This window comes from Erinaceus europaeus, chromosome 12 (genome assembly GCF_950295315.1).
Source record: "Erinaceus europaeus chromosome 12, mEriEur2.1, whole genome shotgun sequence".
In the NCBI taxonomy this organism is placed as follows: Eukaryota; Metazoa; Chordata; class Mammalia; order Eulipotyphla; family Erinaceidae; genus Erinaceus; species Erinaceus europaeus.
In genome coordinates this window covers 60,374,691-60,401,902 of record NC_080173.1, presented here as the reverse complement: position 1 = coordinate 60,401,902, position 27,212 = coordinate 60,374,691, and the positions used below count along the sequence as shown (strand labels likewise).

The window sequence follows — 27,212 nt, the reverse complement described above, 5'->3', positions numbered from 1 at the left end:
TTTATTTTATGTAGCTAATAAAGCACCGCTAAAAATGAACAATGGCTCCAACCAGATAACACTTAATTCTCAAGGTTACATTTGGAAGTTGGAGAAGCCAGGGGATGCCATTCAAGATGAAAAGCCTTTCTTTACATATTTTATTTATTTGTCTTTTGAATAGACACAGAAACTGAAAGAGAGTGGGGGAGAGAGAGGGAGAAAGATATCTGCAACACTGCTTCACCATACATGAAGCTTTCCCCCTGAAGGTGGGGATTGGGGGGCTTGAACCCAAGTCCATGCCCATGATAATGTGTTTGATTTACCAAGTGCACCAGCGCCCAGCCTGAAGACAATCTTTAAAAACTTTTTAAAAATATTTATTTATTCCCTTTTGTTGCCCATGTTGTTTTATGATTGTAGTTATTATTGTTGTTATTGTTGTCATTGTTGGATAGGACAGAGAGAAATAGAGAGAGGGGGGGGAGAGAAAAGAGAGACACCTGCAGACCGGCTTCACCACCTGTGAAGTGACTCCCCTGCAGGTGGGGAGCCGGGGGCTCGAACTGGGATCCTTACGCCAGTCCTTGCGCTTTGTGCCACCTGTGCTTAACCCGATGCACTACCGCCCAACTCCCCCGAAGACAATTTTTAAGGAATTAGCTTTAATCTTGTTGCATTCCCCTCCATCTCTAAAGATGTCAAATGTCTTTTGCTTGCCAGCTTTAGTTGTTTAAACTCCATCATCATTCCATATGTGACAGACTGTCAGGTTTTCAATCCATCTACTAACTTGGGAGCAGAACTGCTACCCCAAGAGGCTTGCTTTTTTTTTTTTTGCACCAAAATTTGCATGTTAGTCTTCTAGTTCACTGTAGTCTTAAGACCAAAGAGACATAGAGCTAAAGCTACCACTCATGTTTCACAGATAATAAAACTAAGACCTTGAGGGGAATAGTGACTTGTTCAGGGATATATAACCCAGTCATAAAAACCAGGTGGCAGAGCATAGATTGGCTGACTCTAGAGTCCATGATCTTTGTGACTGGTTTACCACTCATATTGTTGCTCCATGTTTCCCCTTTTACCACTTCAAACCCACTAGAAATAATAATTGTTCCGACTTATGCATTGATTTGAATTTTACTTGACCAGTTTTATTTAATATGACATACACGCAAATTAGACAAATATAGGTTATTCCTATTTTAAAGATGAAGAAGAACCAGAGAGATGGATGACTTGCTCATGGCTATACTTCTAAGTAGTAACACAGCTGGGTCTACAAGTTTAGATATCTGCTGTACCTAGCAAAGCATTTAAACACTTTATCCAGCAACTCAGAAATCTTGGAGTCTGCATGAGTCTGACTTGCAAATACATTCTAGAAAGTGATGGCTAATACTGGCATCAGAGTGTGAATTAAAATGTATTGAATGACAGCATGGAGCAGGTTTAGTCTCAAGTCAGTTCACTGATTAATACATCTAATGTATTTGTTTGTTTTTAATTGTCACTAAGATTACTGCTGGGGCTTGATGGCAGCACTACAAATCCACTACTACTGGTGGCCTATCTCCCTGCCCCCCCTTTTTTTTTTCTATTTTTATTTAATAGGACAGAGATAAATTGAGAGGGGATGGGGAAATAGAGATGTAGAGAGAAAGGCACCTGCAGACCTGCTTCACTGCCAGGTGGGAGTGGGGGATTGAACCTGGGTCCTTGCACATGGTAATGTATGCACTCAACAGGGTATGCCATCACCTCCAACCCTCCCGCCCCCCATCTAATGTAATTTAACCCTCTGGCAATCCTGTAAAATTGGCTGCTTTATTCCAGGTGAGGAAAATTAGGCTTAGATTTATCTTATGTGCCCAAAGTATCATAGCTTCTTGGGAAGCCTCAAGACTACAAATTCAGTTGAATTTAGTGTTTATGTTTAAAGGGTCCAACAATGATGTGCTGATGTTGTTAGACTTATGTATCTCTAAATAGTTGGATCAGAGCTTGTTAAAAAGTTGCTGCCTTGAGAAAGGATTTCACCCTGGTCTCCATGGTTTTTAGCCAATGAAATGTGCCCAAATTTATTTTTAAGCTGCCAGTATTACAGAATGGAAGAGCTGGTGATAAAAAGAGAAAATATACCTTGGCAATCTGGCCTGAACAACATTCAGTCTTCTTGGGGCTAAATTCCAGGAAACATCATTCCTTAAGGTTGATTTTTTTTTTAAGTCTCTTACATTAAGTGGATCTAAGAGGTTTTAACATATCATAGATATTGTTATGATTTCATATATGTTCAACTGATCTAACCTTAAAAGCATTGTGTCCATTTCTTCATGAAGTTTCTGAGATATTTAATCAGATGTACAAATATGATGAGGGAGCTTTAACCAGAGTCAAAGCATCCCTCCCTCTCTCTCAACCAGGGAAAACCTTGAGTATTTTAATGCTAATGTATATGATTATTCTTAAAACAGAACTGTTGTATCTTTAAAAGCTTTATCCTGTCACACCCATGTACAGTACACAGCGTACCATACAAGCCCCATGCCAAGAACTGCACACCACTAATCTAGTTGAAAAACAAAGTCATATCAAGTTAATCCCAGTTCTCAAATTAGCCAACTTCTAGTTCCTTTTGAATAAAGACTATTTTTCTTTCAATGACGATACTTTCATTTGCTCAAATTTTATCAAATTCTTCCCTCTTCGTCCATTTTTCCTAACTTCCAGACTAATGGAAGCAGAATGCCACAGAGTCCTAATCTTGAAGACCCACCATCCTACCTCTCCCCACTCAACAGCCCATTACCAGTCAGAAAAAAAATGACCAGTTCACTTCATGATCCAAAGTGTCACAAGAAGAAAATCAAGTCACAAATCTTACAGCATGTCAAAAGGGCTTGTGAGCACTAACAGGAATGTATGTGAGTTCTGATTTTCCCTTCACCCACTCATGTTCCTTCAGGTAAGAATTCTAAAGATGGGAGTGGATGTTGAAGAAGAAAGACATAACCCTGGCCTACAGAACACACATCTCCTAGCAGAATAATTCAAGAAAGCAGGAATTACATTGTTAACAGGACCATGAAGACTCAAGGTGAGATAATATCTTCTCACAGATACAAATACACAGGATGCTCATGTGCTCTACCTACCTCTTCACTACTGGATGTTCCCTATAATCACTCAAAAAGTGAGATGCAGATTCCAGCCCATCACTGCTACCGCACAGATGCATTTCTTATTTAAGTGTTCATAAAATGACTATGGAGGTAGCAGGAGAAGAAACAGGAATTATAAAATAAAAATAAAAGTGATGAAAGCAACCATTCAGATATTGAACACTGTTCTAAGTGCTTTACATATTTCATCTCATTCACTCTTCCAGGAATCCTCTGAAGCAGATACTGTCATGATATCCACTTACAGAGGATAAAATAAAGGCAAAAGAGCTGGAGTCAGTAAATAACAGAACCAAGAGCTAAGCCAAGGTTGAAAGTTTAACTATAACATTACATTGCCTCTCAGTGAGAGGAATGTTCTTTTGGTTTCCTACCTTTATGTAAATACTTAAGTTTAAAATTATGAAGACTTTTGTGGTGGGGAAAATGAGGAGGGGAAAGATCAAGATAAACTTTACCGATTTAGTGAGAATACCAATCTGAATTACTAAAATGACTAACTGGAAGATATTATTTTGCTATTCACTACAATGCTTAAGAACAACCTTTAAAAAAAAAAAAAGAACAACCTCTCATATACACGTTCTTTAAAATTTATTGTGACCCTTGAAATTTTGTTTGCATAATTAATCTGCTTGGTAATATCTTTCTTTATAAAAAAAAAAAAAGTAAAGACAGGGGTCTGGCCTGTAGCACAACAGGCTAAGTGCACATAGTACCTACAAAGCACAAGGATTAGGGTTAAGCCCCTGGCTCCCTACCTGCAGAGGTGTCGCTTTACAAGTAGTAAAGCAGGTCTACAGGTGTCTATCTTTCTCCCATTGTCTCTACCACCCCCTCTTCTCTCAGTTTCTCTCCTATCCAACAACAAAAATGGGAAAAGATGGCAAGATGGCCTCCAGAAGAGTGGATTCATGTTACAGGCACCAAGCCCCAGCAATAACTCTGGAGGCAAAAAAAAAAAAAGGCAAAGGCAAAGATTTCAGTTTATAAGTCACCTGCACATTAGATGTCAGGCTCAGGCAAAAACTAGTAGGATCACTGACCCTAAAATAGACCTACTAGCTTTTTCCAAAACGGAGACCTTAAATCTTCATCTGCAATATTTTAGCCTTTATGTTCATGACTAGTCAGCAATTTGTTCTGCTTTATATCTTAACTCTTTTTCAGCCACTAGGTTCCAGATGACATCATGATGCCAACCTGACTTCCCTGGGCACATGATCCCACCAGTGTGTCCTGGAGCCCCACCTCCCCAGATCCCTACCCCACTAGGGAAAGAGAGAGACACGATGGGAGTTTGGATTGACCTGTCAATGCTCATGTTCAGCAGGGAAGCAATTACAGAAGCCAGACCTTCCACCCCATAATGATCCTGGGTCCATACTCCCAGAAGGATAAACAGTAGGAAAGCTATCAAGGGAGGGAGGGTATGGATACGGAGTTCTGGTGGTGGTAATTGTGTGGAATCATACTCCTCTTATCCTATGGTCTTGTCAATATTTCCATTTTATAAGTAATAATGAAAAAGAAATAGGCTCACGGTATGGATCAACCTGCTAAAGACCATTTCCAGTGAAGAAGCAATTACTTAAGCCAGACTTTCCACCTTCTGTACCCCACAAAGAATTTTGGTCCCTACTCCCAGTGGGGTAAATGTTAGGGGAAGATGACCAGGTAGATCCATACCCCCAGCCTGTTTCTGTCTTCCACTGGTGAGGTAAGGCTCTGGAGAGGTAAAGTTCCAGGACACATTGGTGAGGTCATCTGCCCAGGGAAGTCAGGATAGTATAGTAGCATCTGCAACTTGATGGCTGAAATGCAGTAACATAAAAAGTAGGACAAAATGTTTAATGAACAGGAACCAGAAAGTGTGGATAGACCAGATGGGAATAGGGATTTTAGGGTGGATAGAAGCTAGGAAATCTATTTTAAGTATGTTCCTAGGGGCCCATGACTTTAGTCTTTTTTATTTAATAGGGCAAGTGGGGGCCAGGTGCTTGGAACCAGGTTTTTGTGCATGGTATGGTAGTGCATGAGCTCAACTGGGTGTGTCACTGCACAACTCCTAACCAGCATGAAAACACTACTTCTTAAAAAAAAAAAAAAAGAAAAGAAAACTACTTCTTGTAGCCATTAAAAAAATAGTTTTTAAATGATAGTGAACAGAGAAAGATATAAAGAGGGACAGAGACACAAAGGGGACCAGAGGCACCTGCAGCACTGCTCTACGACTCATGAAGTATCCGTCCTACAAGTGCAAATAGGTCTTAACACCAGGTCTCTGCACACAGTAACATGGGCTCTCTACTTTGTGAAATACTACACAGTCCTCTGGCCAACTGCTTTTTAATAGGGGTCCACATCTTTTTGAGTGAAGGCTGAGCAGTTTGGGATTCATATCCACTATGTCTTTTTCTTTTTCCTATTCTTTTATTTTAATTTATTTATAAAAAGGAAATGTTGACAAAACCATAGGATAAGAGGCATACAACTCCACACAATTCCCACCACCAGAACTCTGTATCCCATCCCCTCCCCTGATAGCTTTCTTATTCTTTAACCCTCTGGGAGTATTTAGGACCCAAGGTCATTGTGGGATGCAGAAGGTAGAAGGTCTGGCTTCTGTAATTGCTTCCCCATTTAACATGGGCGTTGACAGGTCAATCCATATTCCCAGCCTGCCTCTCTCTTTCCCTAGTGGGGCAGTGTTATGGGGAACTGGAGCTCCAGGACACCTTGGTGGGGTTGTCTCTCCAGGGAAGTCTGGCTGGCATCATGCTAGCTAGCATCTGGAACCTGGTGGTTGAAAAGAGAGTTAACATATAAAGCCAAGTAAGTTGTCGACTAACCACTATGTCTTTTTTATACCCACTGCTGATGCTTGGGTCAGTGCTATAGACTGAAACGTATGCCCTTTCCCAAAATCGTATGTTGACATTCTAAACCCCAATGTGATTCTATTAGAACTTAGGGTCATCGAGAGGTAGTTAGGTCATGAATGAATGACAGAAATTAGAAATCTCACAAAAGAGACTCCATAGAACCCACTAACCCCTTCCACCTGGTGAAGTGATAGCAAAAGCTCTTTTTATGAAAAAGGAGATCTCATCAAGCATGAACTATGCTGTTGCCATGATTCTGATCTCTAGTGTTGTTAAATTTCTTAGGCTCCAGCTGGCCGGGCTAGCTTCACGGGCGGGTAACAGAGACGCGGAGACAACGGCTGGGCAGGGAAGCTGTATTTCTTTATTCAGGAACAACGATTCATAAACTAAGACAAACTAATCACCAAACAGAACTCTGCTGTCTCTTTGCGGCGGCACAAGCACTCTCTCTTACTCTCGAACTCAGGAACTCAGGAACTCTGCAACTCTTCAACTCTGGAACTCTGAAACTCTTCCACTGTGGAACTCTCTCTTACTCTGTAACTCTCAAAAATCTGGAACTCAGGAACCCTGGAACTCTGGCGGGGTTCCTAGGGGCGGGGCCAAAACTAACTGGACTGATCTAATTCTCTTGGTGGGGGAGGGCTAGAACAAACCAATGTAAAACATACGACACTCTAGACTATGAAAAATAAATGTTTGTTGATACTAACTATGCAGCTTATGATCATTTCATTATAGGATCCCAAAGAATAAAAAGAAACAAAGCATATCAGACAATACCCTTGGTCCATCTGCCTATTAGATGTCAGGCTCAGACAAAAACTAGTAAAGTCATAGACCCCTTGGAATAGACCTACTAGCTTTTTCCAAAATGGAGACCCCAAATACTCATCTACAATATTGTTGTCTTTGGATTCATAGGTATTCAACAATTTGTTCTGCTTTATATTTTAACTCTTTTTCAGTCACCAGGTTCCAGATGCTATCATGCTAAGCCAGACTTCACTGGGCAGACAACCCCACCAATGTGTCCTGGAGGCCCACTTCCCCAGATCCCTACCCAACTAGGGAAAGAGAGAGAGAGACTGGGTATATGGATCGACCTGCCAACACTCATGTTCAGCGAGGAAGCAATTACAGAAGCCAGACCTCCCACCTTCTGCAACCCACAATGATCCTGGGTCCATACTCCCAAAGGGATAAAGAATGGGAAAGTTATCAAGGGAGGGGATTGGATACGGAGTTCTGGTGGTGGGAATCGTGTAGATTTGTGCCCCTCTTATCTTATGGTCTTGTCAGTATTTGATTTTATAAATAAAATTTTAAAAAAAGATTTCAGTTTAATCAGTTCAAGACCAAATGATCACAAAATCTGAACCAATGCAATATGACTTCCAGGTCATCATGAGAGCAAAAAGAGAAATAGAATGTAAATAAATACAAATTACTCCTTGATACTTAGTTTGAGTTTGAGAGAGACAAAGAGAAGAGAGGGAAAGAGCACAGCACTGTCGGCGTAGCTTCGCGGGCGGGAGAGAGAGACGACCAGGGACTCATGGCTGAGTGGTATGCAGTTCAGTCTTTATTCATGTGGAACACAGCACAATCTAAGCTATCTCTAGTCACAATCTTGTCCTTATCTATCCTGAGGCAGAAGAGTCAGGTCCGAAGAGGATGTACGTAGGATAGGGGGCTGGGAGAAGGAAAAAGCGCAGAACCAGTGAGGATTAAAACAATTTTCCGGAGGCAGGGGGGTGCTTAGTTAACAGTGGTTATGTAAATAGAACACAGTGCCAAGCAGGGGGGACCAAACCAATGAAACAGAAGGGGTCTTAGAAGCAGAATTTAGAAGCATACCAACACAGCACCAATGCTTCCTACAGTGTGATGGCAGCTTGGTTCAAGCCTAGGTCACACATAGGAAAAGCAGAACACTATCCAAGTAAGGTATTTTGCCAACCCTACACCTAGTTTTTTTTAGTTTTTTAAATTTATTTTTATTTTTTTATAATGCTGAACCTTCCAGTCACTCAGCTTCATGCCTGTCAAACAATTCAATAAACCAAACACCACTAAATGACCTGTTTGTTTGGATAAATATAATCTATAATGCTAAAAAAAATTTATTTTGGCACCAATGCACTATTTTAATTTTAAAGAACATTTATTTCTTCTTATGAAAGAGAAACAGAGACCAGAACACCACTCATGATATGAACCTGGGCTTTTATGCATGCAAGTCCTGCACTCAACCCACTGAGCTACCTCCCCAGCTTAATAAATATTATTTTAGACATTGTTCAGGTATTACTATCCATTTGAAATAAACATTAAATTCTATGTGGAAAACAGGTAACCACCTCCCCCTCCCCGAGAAACTGTATAATATAAAAAAGAATCAACTAATGAAATGAACTCTAATAAATTCTTTTTTAAACTTAAATTTTTTTTATTATTGGATAGAGACAGAGAAATTGAGAGGGGAGGAAGAGAGACAGAGAGACACCTGCAGCCCTGTTTTACCACTCGTGAAGCTTTCCCGCTGCAGGTGGGGACCAGGGGCTTGAACCCAGGTCCTTGCACACTATAATGTGTGCACTTAACCAGGTGCACCACCACCTGGTCCCAACCCTAATAAGTTCTTACAAAGTCTATTCTACAAAGTTTTTTTTTTATATAAGTTTCAAAGGTCTTACCAATGTTTCATTTATGAATTTACATCTGTATTGTCTACCCTTTCCCATACAACTTTGTTATTGGCCTTTGATTTTTTTATTTTATTTATTTATTTTTAACTAGAGCACAACTCAGGTCTGGCTTATATGGTAAAGGTGACTGAACCTGGGACTTTTGAGCCTCAGGTGTAAGAATTGATTTTTTTTTTTTTAACTTTAGAACTTTATTGAACCATGGTTTACAGTATAATCTTTTTTTTCATCACTCCTGTCATCAAAGATCTGTGTCCCTGTCCCCACCCCATAGATAATCATTATAATTCTCCCACAGTCTTCGATATTGGTTGAGTTTTCTTCACATTTGCATGCTCAATTCTCTATATTCTGCATATGAGTGAAACCATTCTGTAGTCTCTATGCATAACCATGATAGTATTTCTCCCAGCCAGTCTTTTAAAACGAACATTATTTTAACCACATCTGAGATCTCTATCCTATTTTTAAGTTCTCCTGTAGTAAAAAACTCCATAATCACCTTCAGTGATAGCAACTAACTAACACATAGAATAATGAATTCATTAAGGTTTACCAAATCTTTTCAGTCTTTAGGGTAGTTGGAGTTTAACTGTCTGCCAATCTCCTTGGAAGAACCCTTCATAGTTAGGAGTATTGAGTTGTCTGTTCTGGGTAATCTGATTACCATCTAGATAATCTTGTTCATCTAGTTTACAGTTTTGATTCTCATTGGTCAGGGCCTAGTGGCATCCTTCTCCAAACAAACCTTTGCTTTCCCTATTCAATACAATTCAAGAGGCATTTATTGTGCATGAATGGGCAGCCTCACTTAACTCTTTCCATTAAGAGCAGAAGTACTTACCGAGCAGCTATGGGACTCTTCCTTCTCTGCTCTACTGTCCGTGCCTGGGTTCCCCAGCAAATATATCAAAGCAGACTGTTGCCCAGAGCTAATTAGAAAAGAAAGTAATTTCTCTTCTCCACTCATGGACTTTCTGCCAAAGCATTTATTTCTGCTGATCCATTTCTGCAATACCACTTTCTAAGAGAACATTTTGTCACAGATGATTTAGTGTTGTAGCTCCCACAAGCATCTTTCTGTAGCATGCACTCATTGTTTTTAGGAATCTAGGGTCTCCCAGGCAAGATTTTAAATGGAATAGGGCTTAATTAGCCACAAGGCATCTCTCATTATAGGACCCCCCCCCCCAATTCCAAATCATTCTTCCAAAAACCCATTAATGGAAAAAAAAAAACTCTAGATAAACTTCTAAAAACAAAACTTTTAGGAACCTTGTATGCCCATGGGAACTGTGTCATTTTTCAAGAGAGGAAACAAAGATGGATTCCCACTATGAGCTGGATGGAGAGGGAGACATGGTAGTAATGGTATTTGTTTAAGACAGAAAAGAAGAAAAAGAAACATTTTGGGAATTTTCACAGCCAAAGAATGTGTGCCCACCAGAAGCCAATTTAACAGAAACAAGTATTGTCTAGCTTTTCTCCAAGAGACACTTGGTTTTGCCAACACTCCTATAATAGTCTACTGTACATAGCTGGAGGTAAAATTATATATATTGACTGTTTTGTTCTTTATTTGAGTGAATTGATTTGGATTATGGCAACTCCTCCAGCATTATGTGATCTTGGATTGCCACGAGAGCACACTTCCGAGGCACTGGAGCAAGTTACTTCATGCACGTGCCATTCTATAGGCCCCATTCCCTGTCTCCTCCTGCAGTTCCTCTCCTCTCAAGATACTCTCAGTACCAAACACGCATACATACAGCCCACAGCCACTAAATCCAAGCATAGTATGCAACTGATTTTAGTTTCAGGAAAAAAAAAAAAAAGGAGCCACAAATACAAGGTCAGAACTCAAGAATGCAAAACTCAAAACAATGACTCCTATGTTTCTCAGGAGTGAAATTAATAATCAGGCCGTAAACTTGGCTCCATCTTATTTTTCAGTGTGATATTACTCCTGCAGGTAATCCTGAAAACTAAGTACTATTTTATCACTGAGGCACTAGCACTTTCTTTGTCTTTCTTACAGAGACAGGAGAAAGGAGATGACACACTCACAGAAATAGTTCAGTATACTTGTTTACAAATGTAGTGAGCCATGTCAAATAGAATCATTTAAAGTAATGACTGTTAACAGGATGAGTTTACTAAAATTCATTTTTCTATTCCAGGATCATGTTAACCTGCCCTGGACTTTCAAATTTGTACTATGCATGCTTAATGTGGTACACTACAGCCCAGCCCCCCAACAATCAAATTCTAAACTATTCAAATCCCTCAAACTATTTATTTCCAAAAAAAATGCTCTCTCCCATCAATAAAATTATAGGCTTTATAAATGAAATCCAAACCCTGTGTTTTTGAATTATTTTCTCTAGATCATTAGAACACTGTGTTTTGAAAAGCTGTTTGATGTTTGAGGGACAGTATTTATTTTCAAAATAATAATAATAAGGAAGTCCCGGTTTACCAGAGGAAACTATTGTGAAGTATCTAAAAATGTTTCACATCTAACCTTGAACACAAATGGAAATGTCCACATGCCACTCCCCTGCTCAAAAATCTTCAATGATTCCCCACTGCCTACTGGATAAAGTTCAAGTTCTGTAGTCTGGCATTCAAGAAACTGCCAGCCTGGCTGGCACATGTCTCTTCATTCTCATCTCCTTGACTCCTTCATATGAATTTTCCACACCAGCCAAATTGAATCTAGACCTTGTTCCCTAAACACCCCATGGGCATTCCTGCCTCTACAACTCTTTTGCACCACTGCCCACTCACAATTCTGACTCCTCCACCTCTCATTCCCAGACTCCAAGGAAGGTTTCACTCTTCCAAGAAGCTTCACCCCAGGCACTCTTGCCCTGGGCAATGGCTGCTTCCTGTGAGGTCTGAAAGCTCTTATGTCTGCACTACTCCTTCATTTGTTTTTAAATTCTTTACTTCCTCCTCTGATTATTCTTTTACCCTCCTATTTTTAATAGTTAGTGGAGAGTTATCCATGTACCCACTCTTTGGCACCAAGATCATGCTAATTTGTCTTGCCATTTATCCCTTCAAAATTTCTCTCTTTTCAGAGCTGGGTGGTGGGTCACCCCGTATAGCACACACCGTGTTCAAAACCCAGGTTCAAGCCTAAAACCACCCACACACACCGCCACCCTGCTACAGGAGGAATATTTCACAAGCTTAGCAGTGCAATGCTGTGGGTGTCTCTCCTCTCTTTCCCTCTCTCCCTCTCTACCTCCCTCCCTGCCTATCTATCTACCTATTTTTCTCTCTCCTCTACCCACCCCCACTTTATCTTTCACTATCAAAAAAGGGCCACTGAGAAAGGTGGAGTCATGAAGGAGGCACCAAGTCTCAGTGATGATCCTAGTAGGAAAATTTTTTTTAAAAAGGGGGGGGTGGAGTTGGGTGGTAACGCAGCGGGTTAAGCACAGGTGGTGGCACAAAGCGCAACAACCTGTGTTAAGGATCCTGGTTCAAGCCCCCAGCTCCCCACCTGTCCCCAGCTCCCCACCTGCCCCCAGCCCCCCCACTTGCAGGTGTCTGTCTTTCCCTCCCCCTTTGTCTTCCCATCCTCTCTCCATTTCTCTCTGTCCTATCCAACAACAAATGACAACAGTAACAACAACAATAATAACTACAATAATAAAAAAGGGTAACAAAAGGGAATAAATAGAAAAAAAATCTATTTTTCTGTTAAACTGCCACCTCCTTGAGACCAGCAATCAAATCATGTGTGTGCTCTGTTTGTCTTTCTCTGGATGTAGACTCAAAGCAAAAATTTATTCTGCATTTGGGGACCATGCACATTGTTCCTCCTCCCTATAACTTCTCTTATGTCCTTATTTTCATGGCATTTGCTGAAGAAAAGCAATGGAATGGACAGGCACCATGTTGAACCCTTCATCTACTGAGTACATTTGCTTTTACAGTGCTCACATAAGCACAGCAAAGACGTCTGAAAATTAGAAAACTTAGTTTCAGAAAAACTAAGAATTTAGCCAGGTATAAACCAACCTGCCAACATCCATGTCCAGCAGAGAAATCATTAGAGAAGCCAGACCTTCCATCTTCAGAACCCCACAAAGAGTTTTGGTCCATATTCTGAGAGGGATAAAGAATAAGGAAGCTACCAATGGAGGGGATGGGACATGGAACTCTGGTGGTGGGACCTGTATGGAATTGTACCCCTGTTACCTTAAAATCTTGTTAATTATTATTAAATCACTAATAAAACTTTTTAAGAACATAAAAAGAAAAAAATAAAGGATCATTTTCAAAAAGAGGAATGGTTATCCTGGAATATCTGTGTAAAATCTTGCTTGTAAACAGAAGACTAACTAGGCCTTTCTCCTCTTTCAGCACCATAACATGCCTTTAAACTTTTCTCACTCTTAAGGTCATCATACCACCTTTATAGATAGATATAAATAATAATGCCTATTAATAAATATTCAGTTGAGTTGACTAGTCAACTGACTGACTTACTAGTACATATGTCATGGGAGAAATCTATAGTGCAGATTTCTTAGGGAGCAGGCAGTGGCACATTGGGTTAAGCGCACATGGCGTGAAGTGCAAGGACGGGCTTAAGGATCCTGGTTTGAGTCCCCAGCTCCCTACCTGCAGGGGAGTCGCTTCACAAGTGGTGAAACAGGTCTGCAGGTGTCTATCTTTCTCTCCCTCTCTCTGTCTTCCCCCTCCTCTCTCTATTTCTCTCTGTCCTATGCAACAACAAAGAAAGGCAGAAAAAATTGGCCACCATAAGCAGTGGATTTATAGTGCAGGTACCGAGCCCCAATGATAACACTAGAGGAAAAAAAAATTTTTTTTTCTTTGAACTTTAACTTTGTGTTGTAGTTAACTTGATTAATCTTACAGGCCAAGAGGAATGAATAAATGTGAGAGATCCCCAAGGCTACTTAAAACTCAAGAGGTTTAAGAGAGATGATCAAGACCAAGAAGAAAAGCAGGGAGATCCAAATTTCTTGACCAGAGTTCTCAGTTTGCTAGGAAAGGGATCCGGAAACTCCCTAGGTCTTCCTATGAGGAATGAGATCAGATGAAAGTGAGTTTGCTGCTCACAGCAGCTGTGGCTGAGCGCTTACTGTGTGTCAGGCACTGTGCCAATTACTCCACATGCACTGGCTTATTTGACCCTCAACAGTCCTATGAGGCAGGCCCGGTGATTATTCCAAAGTTCCAGGTGGGAAATGAGAAACTCAAATCTTTTAGATGACCTTCTAGTGATGGGGGGGGGGGGGGGGGACAAAGCAAAATCAGGATTCACACCCAGGTTTGTTTTGCTCATTGGATCCCATGCTCTTTATTTTATTTTTCAGTTCAAACATGCTGGTTTATTTTCTTTTTTTAATTTTCATGGTGTCTTTTTTATTTATTTATTTTATTTATTGCCTTTTGTTGCCCTTATTTTATTGTTGTAGTAATTATTATTGATGTCATTGTTGTTGGATAGGACAGAAATGGAGAGAGGAGGGGAGGACAGAGATAGGGAGAGAAAGACAGACATCTGCAGACCTCCTTCACTGCTTGTGAAGTGACTCCCCTGCAGGTGGGGAGCCAGGGCTTGAACCAGGATCCTTACACTAGTCCTTGGGCTTCGTGCCACCTGCATTTAACCCGCTGCACTACCGCCTGACTTCCTATGGTGTCTTTTTTTTTTTTATTTATAAAATGGAAAGATTGACAAAACCATATGGTAAGAGGGCACAACTCCACACAGTTCCCACCACCAGAACTATGTACCCAATCCTCTCCCTTGATAGCTTTCCCATTTTTTATCCCTCTGGGAGTATGGACCCAGGATCATTATGGAATGCAGAAGATGGGAGGTCTGGCTTCTGTAATTGCTTCCCCACTGAACATGGACATTGGCAGGTCAATCCATACTCCCAGTCTGTCTCTCTCTTTCCCTAGTGGGGCAAAGGTCTGGGGAGGCGGGGCTCCAGGACACAGTGGGGTCCCATGCTCTTAAACATTAAGCACTGTGTATACTGAACTACAGCATCTCTAACACGGGGCTTTGATGGATGCTGTCAAATGAAGCCAGAAGGTACCTAAATTACAAGGATATTTAAGTTTATTCTTTAAAAATAAAAAATGGAGAGGCCAGGTGGTAGAGCACCTGGTTGAGCACATATGTGACATATGACGATGCGCAAGGACCTGGGTTCAAGCCCCTAATCCCCATCTGCAGGGGGAAAACTTCAAAAGTGATGAAGCATGTGTCTCTCTGTTGGGGTCTGCTTGGCCTCGGATCTAGACCCAGCAGACATTCCTTAAGCCTGGCTCAAGTTTCGCTGATGGTCACTAACTTCTTCAGAGTGACACAGCATTTCCTGTGGGCCATGCCTGAATTCACCTCTGCCCTCCAGCTGATGATGCGTAAAGAGCATAGGCCCCACCAACTGTGACGCCACCTCACACCACCTCTAACGTCATCTCACCCTACCTTTCCATCCCTGCCTCTACCTGCTGCCTATAAAAAATGGCCTTTTCCTCAATAAAGTGAGTCACTGCCTTGACAGAACTCCCGACTTGGTGTGGTGTCTTTTCTCAAGTCGTCAACACTCTCCCTCCCACTAAGCCCCAGAAGGGGGGTCCGGTCCGGCTGGTCCAGATCTCCCCTCCTTGCGACTACCTGTCGGGGAGAACCCCAACATCTCTCTACCTCGCTCTTCCTCTCAATTTCTGGATGTCTCTATCCCATAAATACAGGAATATAATAAAAAATTAAAAAACAAGGAAATAAATAACAGTCTAGGGATTTGGGTCAGGACAGTTTCTAGGGACATACCAAATCTTTTAACAAATGGAAAAATACTAGATAGAACCAATACATCCTCAAACATTTCAATTACAGAATCAAGTACAGGCCCTGTGCTTCATAATTCCTTTCCCTCTCCCCCCCCACTTTTTCTTATTACTTGCCCTCTTACCTTTCATCTTCTTTCTATTTTGACTGCTGAAATATAAAAAATGATACCTGGGTTAAAATGATTAGTAAAGGTTGTACGAAAAGTTTCTGAGGAACGTAATAAATCATTGCTATCATCTCATCCTCTTGGCTTTCTCCATCGGGACGTTATCAAGATTTTCATCTTCCTACCCACCCCCTCTGCCCCACACACCCTTTCTTTCTCCTCTGCCTAGTTCTGTCTTCATATTGCTATTTTTTTCTAGTCTGGTAGGCGCAGTGGTGAACTGGAAAGTCTTTGCCAAAACCCTTGGCAGAAGCAGGTCTACAGGAATCCTGCCCACCACAGCAGGGCAGCGAAGACAGGGCCTCTGGGCAGACAGGAGGGAGGGCAAGTTTGGGGTCTGAGTAGAATGTTGGCCAGAGCAGTTTTCCCTGGCAAATGAACTACCCCCCAAAGCTTAGCTTTTTGTGCCAGGGTCAGGATTACAACTGCCTGGGCAGAGAAGTAGGAGTGAGGGGAGAGATGGCAGCCAGCACAACCCTCAGAGTCGGGCAAGCTCCACAGGGCACAGACACGTGCCTGAGGTGCTCGGTCATGCAGGCAGCCTGCCAGGGTTACCAGGGCTCACACAAGAGCTGGGGGCTGGGCACCAGGAGAGCTGCTGTCTCCACACTGGCAGCATGGGAGCTGCTAAACTAGAAGCAGTGGGTTCACACCAGGGAAGCAGCTTGCCCTAACCCAGAACGAAGGAGAAAAGTCAAACAGGCTACACAGAATAAGGAGGGAATGTGTGTGGGGTGTGTGTGTGTGGTGTGTGTGTGTGTGTGTGTGTGTGTGTGTGTGTGTGTGTTGGGGGGGTTCTATTTTTGCAGAGCAAAGGAGACTAAATCCAGTCTTTTTTTTCCCCCTCCACCTCTTCTCCCCCTCCCCATTCCATGGCTTCATAATGGCAGCTGCCAGCTTAGGGTGTCCATGTGCCGCACAATGTGACACACTGTCATATACTGTTTGGTTTAACTGGGCTCACCCTATGTCCTAGAGAAACTATTGATAGACTTCATTGAATTTGTGAATAAACCAAGGCTCAACGAGGTTAAGATAATGGCACTAAGTTGCACAGGAAGCCCACTCGAGCCTAGGACACTGACACAAGACCCTGCAAAAGCCTGTGCTCTCTACCTTCAACTTGCTCCATTTACCTGGCCCATCAGAAAATGCTTCCTGAAGGAAAGCTGGGAGTTACTCTCCTGGGAACATCAGCAACATGATGAAGCCAAGGGAACAGGTAAGCTCCTCCTCTATAGGGCATACTAGAGAAAATTTTTAGGAAAAACAGGATAAAGTCTGCCCCCAAAACAGAGCTGACACTCTCTCCTTCATGATGGCCTTGAATCAAGTAAAAGTTCCAATATACCTGAGCTGCAGGTTCAGCACTGCAGACCTGGGGCTATGCTGAGTCGGGAAACAGAGAACCTAAATGCCCTTAAAGAGCAGGAGAGAGGGGCTGGGTAGTGGTGCACCTGGTTGAACGCACATGTTACAATGCACAAGGTCTTGGATTTGAGCCCCTGGTCCCCACCTACAGATGGAAAGCTTTGCAAGTGGTGAAACAGGGCTCTCTCTCTCCCTTCTCTCTCTCTCTCTCTCTCTCTCTCTCTCTCTCTCTCTCCCTTCTTCTGGCTGTCTCTATCTAATAAAAACAGAAAATAAAAAAAAAAACATTTTAAAAGGGTTGAGTGCACATGTTACAAAGCACAAGGACCTAGGCTCAAGCCCCCAGTCCTCCCTGCAGGGAAAAAGCTTTGTGAGTGGTGAAGCACTGCTGGAGGTTTCTCTCTGCCTCTCTCCCTCTCTATCACCCCCTTTCCTCTCAATTTCTGGCTGTCTGTATCCAATAAATAAACATAATAAAATTTTTTTTAAAAGGGAAGGAGTGAGTGAAGTTTTGACTCAGGAAGTTGGGAAATGGGACACATTACCTCAGGAGTACCTTCTACAATCCTAGAATCTACAGTCAGCACCCCCCCCACCCAATGCTAAGACTCCATGGCCAGGATAGTAATTTTTTCCCCCATTAATCAAAATCACTGTTTCATGCCAACCTTTTCAGATAGAAAAAGAAAGACAGAGATACACATGGAGAGAGGGAAAGACAGCACAGCACTAACGCCTCTCCCCAACCCCCAAGTATGGTGATAACCAGGTTTGAGTCTGGGTTGTATACATGGCAAAGCAGGCACCCTCCAAGTTGAGGTATCCTGCTGGCCCCAGGCCAGCATTTCTATTCCATGCCAAACCTTATCACAATAGAAAGTCTGCAAAAATAGAATACAAATTCTGTCCTGCAAAAAGCACAGGGGCTTCTACTCCCCACTTCCCTACTTCTCTTATGCCACCTACTTATGCGCTTCTCATGCCCATAAATCACCACAAGGAAGGGCTTTCACTTTCCTCTGTATCTAGCCTCCATCATCACTCAGTCTGTGCTCAGAACTGGAAAGAGATTCATCGTCATGCTCAGCTGAATATGGGTCTACTAGTGGTTGGACACCCCCTAAGCTCTTCAAAAAGTAAGCCATCAGAGGAAGCTATTTCATATTTGGTTTTATAAGCATGAGATATAAAAAATAACTCTGCCTTTGTCTGCTATGTATAATTCTCCCTAAAGGACTACCGTCCTTAAAGCTATTGCTCAATTCTCAGGGCAAACAGATACTTATTGTTCCATTATCCTGCAGGTACAGGAGAGCACTTCTGGGTACCACCTCTGATGGTATCACCAATTCAAATATCAATAACTCCTTGCCAACCCTGGTGGCCTGCAAGCTTCCAGGATGTTGCCTCTATGATGACTAAGAAGCCACTGCAGTTGGCTAGGCTATCTCAGAATCTCCAGCTGAAGTCCTCCATTACAATGTCATCCCAGGAAGCTTAGCAACTGCCCCATGGCCACAGGAAGTTTCAGTGAATCCCAGAAATATTTCTTCAAGGAAAATGTGTTATTTCCTCAGATATTTCATTCATTTGTCCTTTCCCCAACCCATCCTCAGTTTCCTTAACCAGACAACTAGATAGAAGAATAAGAATAGGCACAGAAAACAGCAACAGGGGTTAGAAGAAATCATGGTATAAGGTCTGAGAATTCATGAGAACATTCAACTTGTCATCCCAAGGCATGCTTGGGGATAGGTCTGGAAAGGCACAACTTGTCAGCTACAGCTTCATTTCCTTTCAACCAGATAGATATCATGAATGCCACATTTCTACTGAGTATAACTCAAAAGATACATGCTGAGCTAACAACAGAAAACAACAGCTCAATAAAACTGTGCTGCACAAATGCTGGAGAAGTTGTGGGGTCAAAGGAACCCTCCTGCACTGCTGGTGGGAATGTATATTGGTCCAACCTCTGTGGAGAACAGTCTGGAGAACTCTCAGAAGGCTAGAAATGGACCTACCCTATGATCCTGCAATTCCTCTCCTAGGGATATATCCTAAGGAACCCAATACACCCATCCAAAAAGATCTGTGTACACATATGTTCTTAGCAGCACAATTTGTAATAGCCAAAACCTGGAAGCAACCCAGGTGTCCAACAACAGGTGAGTGTCTGAGCAAGGTGTGGTATATATACACAATGGAATACTACTCAGCTATAAAAAATGGTGACTTTACCATTTTCAGCCGATCTTGGATGGACCTTGAAAAATTCATGTTAAGTGAAATAAGTCAGAAACAGAAGGATGAATATGATATGATATGATATGATATGAATATGATAAGGATGATCTCACTCTCAGGCAGAAGTTGAAACACAAGATCAGAAGAGAAAACACAAACAGAACCTGAACTGGAATTGGTGTACTGCACCAAAGTAAAAGACTCTGGGGTTTGGGGAGCGGGGGGAGAACACAGGTCCAAAAAGGATGATAAAGGACCTAGTGGGGGGTTGTATCATTATATGAAAAACTGGCAAATGTTATACATGTAGAAAGTATTGTATTTACTGTTGAATGTAAAACATTAATTCCCCAATAAAAAAACTGAGCTGCAGTGACTCCTAACTTACCTTGGTGTCTTAGTCTTATCAACTAAAAGTGCAGAGCAATATTCTTATGAACATTGCATTTCTTTGTGGCAATCTAGTGTCTTCTGACCTGCTTTTACTGAAAAGCATTTTAGGGGGCTAAAAAGCATCCGTGTGTGAGTGACAGGATCCCGAACTGAGCCGATTTTACTGTCCAAATTTAAAGTGTAGATCAGTAGCTCTCAATGATGGGGGGGGGTTGCATGTGTGATTTTGCCTCCAGGGGTCATGTGGCAGTGACTGGATAGATTTCTATTAGTCATAGTTGGAGGGGAATTGCTGGCATCTAGGAGACAGTGGGCAGGGATGTGTACAATTCATTGGACAGTTCCCACAACAAGAATTTACCTAAAACAATAACAGTAATGACAAAATTTGAGAAATCTGCATCTGAGCTACAGTTATCCAATTCCCATAATGCTTAAGTCAATTATTCTCTCTCCTTCTGAAGACTTGTTTTTCTCAGGATTACCTTGGTATTTCCATTCCAGTCACCAATGTGATTGATTATACTGAATAATGAAGAACTGTCTCCTTGTCAGGTTTGCTGTGATAAACCATCCATCAAGTTCACATCCCTGAGAATTTTAGTTTGCATCATAATATTCATAAAAGCAGCACTGCAGGAGCAAGGTGATATTTTATCTAAGTGTGATATTTGAAAAAGAACTTTAACTATTTTCCCTTTCCTACTAGGGATATCACTGAGCTTTTACTTCAAAGAAGAAACTTATTTTGAAGTACGTTTTTATTAATTTTTTTTAAAATGTAGAAATACAGAGCTTAAATTTAGACCCCAGCACCCTTTTCACCCCTTTCCTCTCCAGCCTCACAAAATGATATCCCTTGAAATTCAGAAATACTTTTCTATGAACTGCAACTCTGGGACATCCCAAGTTTCAAGGAGTCACTGATTAGTTGTTATTTCAAGGTCTGGCAAATGACTTTCAAGGAAACTTCAAATTCCTAACTCCACTGGGACCAAGATGTGGGGATTCAATGTTTGCATGCCTCTGGGAAGAAAAACACAGAATTTTTAACATGACACACATGCTGTATTTGGAGGGGACTGAGAAATATATGCAAAACGAATATAAGTATTATGGCAGAATATTCCAGTATAACAACTATTGGGTCAGACTTTCCTGATCGTTCTCTCTCCAGAAGGAGAAGTTATATACAATATCAAATTAAGAGGAAATGATTGCAGTAAATAAAAAAAAAAGTGAACACAGATATAACAATGAAAATAATGGCTCTCATTACTAGAGCTTCTAGTCTTTGACCCTTTATGCAGATTATCTTTAATGTTCACAATAACTCAAACAGAAATTTTATTTTCTACATAATGGTAAATAGCCTCTAAGAGGTCTTGTCTTTTTCTAAGGTCACACAGCTCTAAAGTTAAAAAGTCTCACTCTGGGAGTCGGGCGGTGGCGCAGTGGGTTAAGCGCACGTGGCGCAAAGCGCAGGGACGGGCGTAAGGATCCCGGTTCAAGCCCCCGGCTCCCAACCTGCAGGGGAGTCGCTTCACGGGCGGTGAAGCAGGTCTGCAGGTGTCTATCTTTCTCTCCCCTCTCTCTCTGTCTTCCCCTCCTCTCTTCATTTCTCTCTGTCCTATCCAACAACAAAGCAACGCAACGTCAACAATGGCAATAATAACCGCAACAAGGCTACAACAACTAGGACAACAAAAAGGGGAAAAAATGGCCTCCAGGAGCGGTGGATTCATGGTGCAGGCACCGAGCCCAGCAATAACCCTGGAGGAAAGAAAAAAAAAAAAAGTCTCACTGTGCAAAGACAAATGACTAAAGCCCTGAGGTCCTTCTCCCTGGGGTTCTGTTCCCTTTGCCCCTGGGGTGGCAGCCCCTTCCCCTTCTTTTTTGTTAGTTTGGTTTCCTCCCACTTTAAACAATTATTTAGCTAGACTGTTGCTTCTTGGAAGAAACTGAAGACAGTGACCTTACAGCACAAGTAATAGGTGTTTAGGTTCGCATAAAATCACGTTTCCTCAAGCTTCTTCAGCTTGCTGGGGCTGGCCAGTTGCTAAGATTTAGTTCCATTCCAGCCAGTAGCCCTAAGTGATAATTCAAAGTGGGTTTTTTTTTTTTTTTAAAGCAGCCAACATAGAGAGCTTTGAATGAGAGAATTTTAACTTCAACACGAATATTTCAAGACTGGCGCATTCTCTTCCCTCTTTGTATTGTTTCCTTCCATTTTAATCTCACTCAGTGTGTCACAGAAATTCAACACGAGTTGAGGACATGGAGTTCAGGAATGATCTCTAACACAAGTCTCCTATTGTCTGGCCTTCTGTCCTCCCCTGCGGCTAAGGCCCTCAGCTTCCCAATCTTCCTGACAATTTATCTGGCTGAATCTTTGTTCCTGGTCACCTGTGCACATGAAATGGTCTTTCTTCCTGTTCACTTTGTACAACAGTGTGCTAGCGGCATGAAGCCAGAGTTGCCTCAACCTGTGTTTATATCTGAGCAGTTAGCAGTGGATTTTGAAGAACTGGTCATTTCAGGTGATGCTTTTGTGTAATATTTCAACACCATTTACAGCCAACCTTGTGGCCTTGCAGGCTTTGTTAAAAGTGGATTAGGTGTGATGGACAGACAAGGAGGAAAAAAATGACAGAGCAATTTGGCTTAGAGGAACAGAGACAAGAGAGTTGGGGCTCTGGCTCTGAAGAGACCTAAGGCAGGCTTAAAATGAAAACTGCTTTCAGATTTATTTTCTCAATTAATAACAGCAGATAAAAATGCTATCTGCCCCACTTCTACTCTCACGAATTTTGAATTTTTCCTTCAAATCACATTATAAATTTAGGTAAACCACAGTCCTAGAGAGACTACCTAGAATAAGGCACCAAGATCCTATTATTTGTTTATTTGGGGAATGAAAAAAAAATGGGGATGAGTAAGTGTATTCAAATCATTAGCTGTAGGTTGGTGTTTCTCAAACTGTAGTCCAGCTGTGTCAGACTCCCCCAGGGAACTCGTTTAAAATGCATATTGCTAGGGGCTAGGCAGTAGTGCACACAATTGAGCACATGTGTTACTATGCCCAAGGACCCAGGTTCAAGCCCCCAATCCCCACCGGCAGGGGAAAGCTTCATGAATCATGAAGCAGTGCTGTCACTAGCTCAGTTTCTCTCTCCTCTGTCCACTCCTTCCTCCTCAATTTCTGTATCCAAAATGAATCAAACAAAAATAAAAAAAATTTAAATGCATACTCCTGGGCATGGATGGTGGCTCACTCAGTTGACTGCATATGTTACCAGGTTCAAGCCCCTGATCCCCACCTACAGACTGGAAGCTTCATGAGTGGTGAAGCAGTATTGTGGGTTTATCTCCTCTCTGTCTCTTCCTGTCTCTCTCTCATTCTCTATCAAAAAGAAAGGGAGAAAAAGGGAGGGGGTAGAAACAGTCCTCAGGAGTGGTAGAGCAGTACAGGTACTTAACCCCTGTAATAATCCCTGGGAAGCAAAAATTAAGAAAAGTAAGTAAAAAATACATATTCCTAGACCCTCACCCTGGACCTGAGATTTTTAGGGCTAGAGTCACAGAATTTACATCTCGTGTCTCCTGGTGACAAGGCTGCTCAATATGCTGAGACAATCACTGCTATGGGCGAAACACAAGATGCTTCTCTTACGTTCTGCTAGAGACTCTCATCTCTCTTGTCACTATTCCTCTAAGTCAAATTGTTCTGGCTTTTTTTTTTTTTCACTCATCTGTCCCTCAAACTTAATGCACTTTTAACAAAGCCTACAAGGACAAGGACACACACACACACACACACACACACACACACACACACACACACACACGGCTGGCTGTAAGGAATGCTGAGATATTACCCAAAGGCATCACCTAAGATGGCTGGCTGGTTCTTCAAAAGCCACTGCTAAATGCTCATATCCTTAGCAGACATGCTTGTTGAGATGTTTATGTCACTGCCACCACCCCAGACCTTTTCCTTCCCTTTAGGCCTCCTCTCCCTTTGAAAGAAGAAGCCTCAATGAGCTTACCTGGTCGGATGGGACTCTGCAAGCAGTTCGGGGATGGGATGCCAGGATGAATGGGTGCAGAGGCCCGACTGCTGAGGTCCATGACCGAGGGGGCAGCTGAGGGGGCCGGCTGTAGCCCGGGAGGGTGCGGGCTGTGGTCATGTTGAGATGGGCTAGGGGGGATGCCATTTTCTGATAAAAACTCCTCCAGGTCCATGTATTCCAACTGGAAAGTATCTCCGTCATAAGGAAGGGTTTTGTCCCATAAGGTGGGTCCCAAGAAAGCTGACTGGGGGACCGTCGGGCTATTACTCTCATCATCCAGCTTCTTTTCCTTGTCTTTATCTTTATTAAAAGCTGTAGGAAAGGGGGGGTATAGGGCTTTATTAAAAAGAAAGCATGTTGCTCTTTTAGCACTCTTCCTAGTCTCTGCTATAAAAACTACTTGTCACAAGGGCCAGGGTTCTTCACTGGATGCTGGCTTTTGTGGAGCCAGAGTGAAAAGTTCAGGCAGGGCATGGATCTCAGCCTGTTTTTCAACATCTTCCTATTTACTTTGGAAAGAAAGCACTAGTCACTGGGACAGGGGCTGTAGACAGAACTAGGGTATAAACAAGAGAACAGTCTCCCACTCCATTACTTGAAGAGGCTTGAAATCTACAGTGGGAAAATAACATCTGTAACTACAAAGAACTGCTGTGATTTTTCTTCTAAGACAATAGCCATGTATGATATATTTTCTAGGAAACTCATTACTGTAGCAGTATAAGGGTAATCCAATTAAGAAAAAGTCTGGTTTGGGGGCAAGCAAGGGCTCTCCACCATTCTATAGTGCCATGCATCAAAAGCCTACACTGCAACTGGTTCTTTCATTATATTATCTTTAAAAATAACATAATAAACTTGCAGACAGCAAGGACCCTCCTTTACAATGAAGCAGTAGAGGCTCTGAAGCTTAAAGAAACTTGACTGATAGCTCACACTGGCACAGAAGATAAATGAGAACTTCCTGAAAATACACGCGTTTGCTTCTAAAAACCACTGGGGTGCAATGCAATTTGCAAAATGAATCTTTTCAAAGTATTTTCTTCCTCCTCACCCAAGCACATTAAGTATGTCCCAACTCACAAAATCTATACATGTACACCACGCACCTATGATAGAGACACACAGCTATTTTCTACCTGAAAGTCCTACTCAGGTAATGACCTGAGTATCTAACCAGCTCTCAGAATTTTGCCAGATCTAGTACTCAGGCACGGAGAAATCTGGGACTAGGTAAATTGACTTCTGAGTTTGCTCCTCTGAGAAACTGCCTCCACCGCCACCATGCATTCCAACTCTTTATAGTCTCATCTCCAAGGATCTGACTTAAAACACCCACAGATACAGAAGACTGCAGGCAGCACCTTCCTGTCAAGCGCTACTTCAGAAAGCCTTCCAGAGTGGGGGAGGGGGCCAGGGGATGGGGGGGGCAGCTTTGCTCTGCAGAATGAAAGCCAAACATCTCAATGTTCAATGCAACAGGTTGTTCCTGCTGGCAAAAAAAAAAAAAAATGCAAGTACATCCCCAAGCTATTTGTAGCTAAATGCTTCATCAAGACTTTTGCACTATTAACTGCAGGTTTTGCTACAGTAAGGAAACCTCACCAAAGCAAAAGAACTAATCCCTGGAGGCACCAGCTAGGATAGGCATCTCCTCGCCTGTCCCCTCTTCTCCCACTACAGCTAAGGTTGCTTGGGGGTTGATTTGGGACTTACCAAGAATGGGCTCCAGACAGAGGAGGCTCCAGAGCAGTTACACGTGAGCTCGCTGGGTGCTTGCTCGCGCACAGCGCTCTCCCCTCCCACCAGAGAAAGTGCACCGGGAAAGTGTCAGTGAAGGAGGCGCGCTCGGCTTCCAACCCGGAGACCACTCCCCCCGGAGCCCCAGCCCCCACCCGGCTTTCTGAATTACCCTCCCCCAGGACACTCACTCCGCCAGAGTTCCAGAATAATAACAGAGACAGCAGCAAGACTGACTCCCATACCCAGGCTATGCAGTGAGACCTCCCAGAGCCCCAGAAAAGGAACCAGGCTCTCCGGGTTTCCCCGCGGAGCCTGGGAAACTGTGCCCTCGCGCCACGCGCTTTCCTCCTGCGTGCGGGGACACCTCCATGCAAAGAACACACCTGACCTGCCAAGTTACACCACCCACCTGCCTGCCCCTCAAGAACTGGTCCTACAGAAGTAAAGATTGAGCCCGGTCCCCTAACGCTTTGTGAAACCTTTTTTGAGAAGTAGGGTGTTGGGTGAGCTCCTCGATTTTCTCAAAGCAGGGCGAGATTGCCTGGGGCGGAGAAATATAGGGGGAATGGATGCTCCAGCGGAGGTACCCAGTCAGAGCAAAGGAACCCAAGAAGCATGGCTCCTTCCCAAAGGGGGGCTTCCCCGGTAGCGCTCACCGTCTTCGTGATGAAGGGGGAGCTTCAGCGGGTTCTCCAGCAAGGACCTGAGCACGCCGTAGGGAGGTGGGATAAAGGTGGGATTCAGGGGGAGAGGTCGGGACATTTTATCCATCGCGATGCACTCGATTTTTTTTCTTAAAAAAAAAAAAGAGCGCTCTCCCCCCTACCCCTTAAATGTTTCTGATCTCTTTCCTCAGTCCTCTTGCCAAAAGTACTCGTTTTCAAGGCGGCGGAGACAAGAAAAGAAAAAGGATACTTAGATCTTCATAAATACATGTGCAGGAAAAAAATATATAAAACAAGCAGACAACAACAAAAAAAAAACTTTTGGGTTCTCAGCGCAGACAGTCCCCCGAGAGCGCGCCAAGGCGGACCTGCAGGATGCGCTCACCTGCCTCGAACTCCTCGCGTTGCAAAATGTTAAAAATTGCAAACAAAAAAATAAAGGAAAGAAAAATATGCAGACGGATGCAGAAAGGTAGAAGGCACCGCGCCGCCCTAGTCCCTCGTGCAAAGCCCGGAAACCGCGCGCCGTCCCACCCCACCCCCCTACCCCGCGCAGGCAGCCGCTGCTCCCCCGCGCTCCGCGGTCCCGCAGCGCCCGGCTCAGCGCATCCGGCAGTCCATGTGCCACGGCCTTGACAAGAGTGACGTCAGGGCCCGCACCGCGCGCCGATAGGCGTGCAGGGGCGGGGCCACACTCTGCTCCGCCCCGCCCACCCAGCACAGCGGCCACCGAGTGTTTAGCGTTGTCGCACGCGCGGATTTTTTTTTTAGGACCCTGCTGTGCTTGCGGACTGCAAAGGATCAGGTAACAGATCCCCGGGACCACGGAGCTGGACTGAGAACCTAGCTTTGTTTTTCAGAGTGGAAAGAAGAATGAGGAATCCGCTCCAGTAATTTTAAACTTGGGGTATACTCTAGAAAGAGGGCTG

General features: G+C 43.0%; 1 protein-coding gene across 4 annotated transcripts in view; it reads right to left on the bottom strand.

The window, feature by feature from the left end:
• HLF (HLF transcription factor, PAR bZIP family member) overlaps positions 1-26,901 on the bottom strand; it is an 81,586-nt gene extending 54,685 nt beyond the window's left edge. For 2 of the 4 annotated variants that reach the window (XM_016191829.2, XM_007531410.3), the window contains exons 1-2: positions 26,275-26,901; positions 23,852-24,187 (exon numbers count right to left, since the gene is read on the bottom strand). In XM_016191829.2, the coding sequence (XP_016047315.1) occupies positions 23,852-24,187; positions 26,275-26,389 (451 nt within the window). In that variant the 5' untranslated portion in view covers positions 26,390-26,901. The remainder of the gene's footprint in view (positions 1-23,851; positions 24,188-26,274) is intronic. The other 2 variants (XM_060203772.1, XM_060203774.1) reach the window with 2 other exon arrangements.
• Between the last annotated feature and the right edge of the window lie 311 nt (positions 26,902-27,212).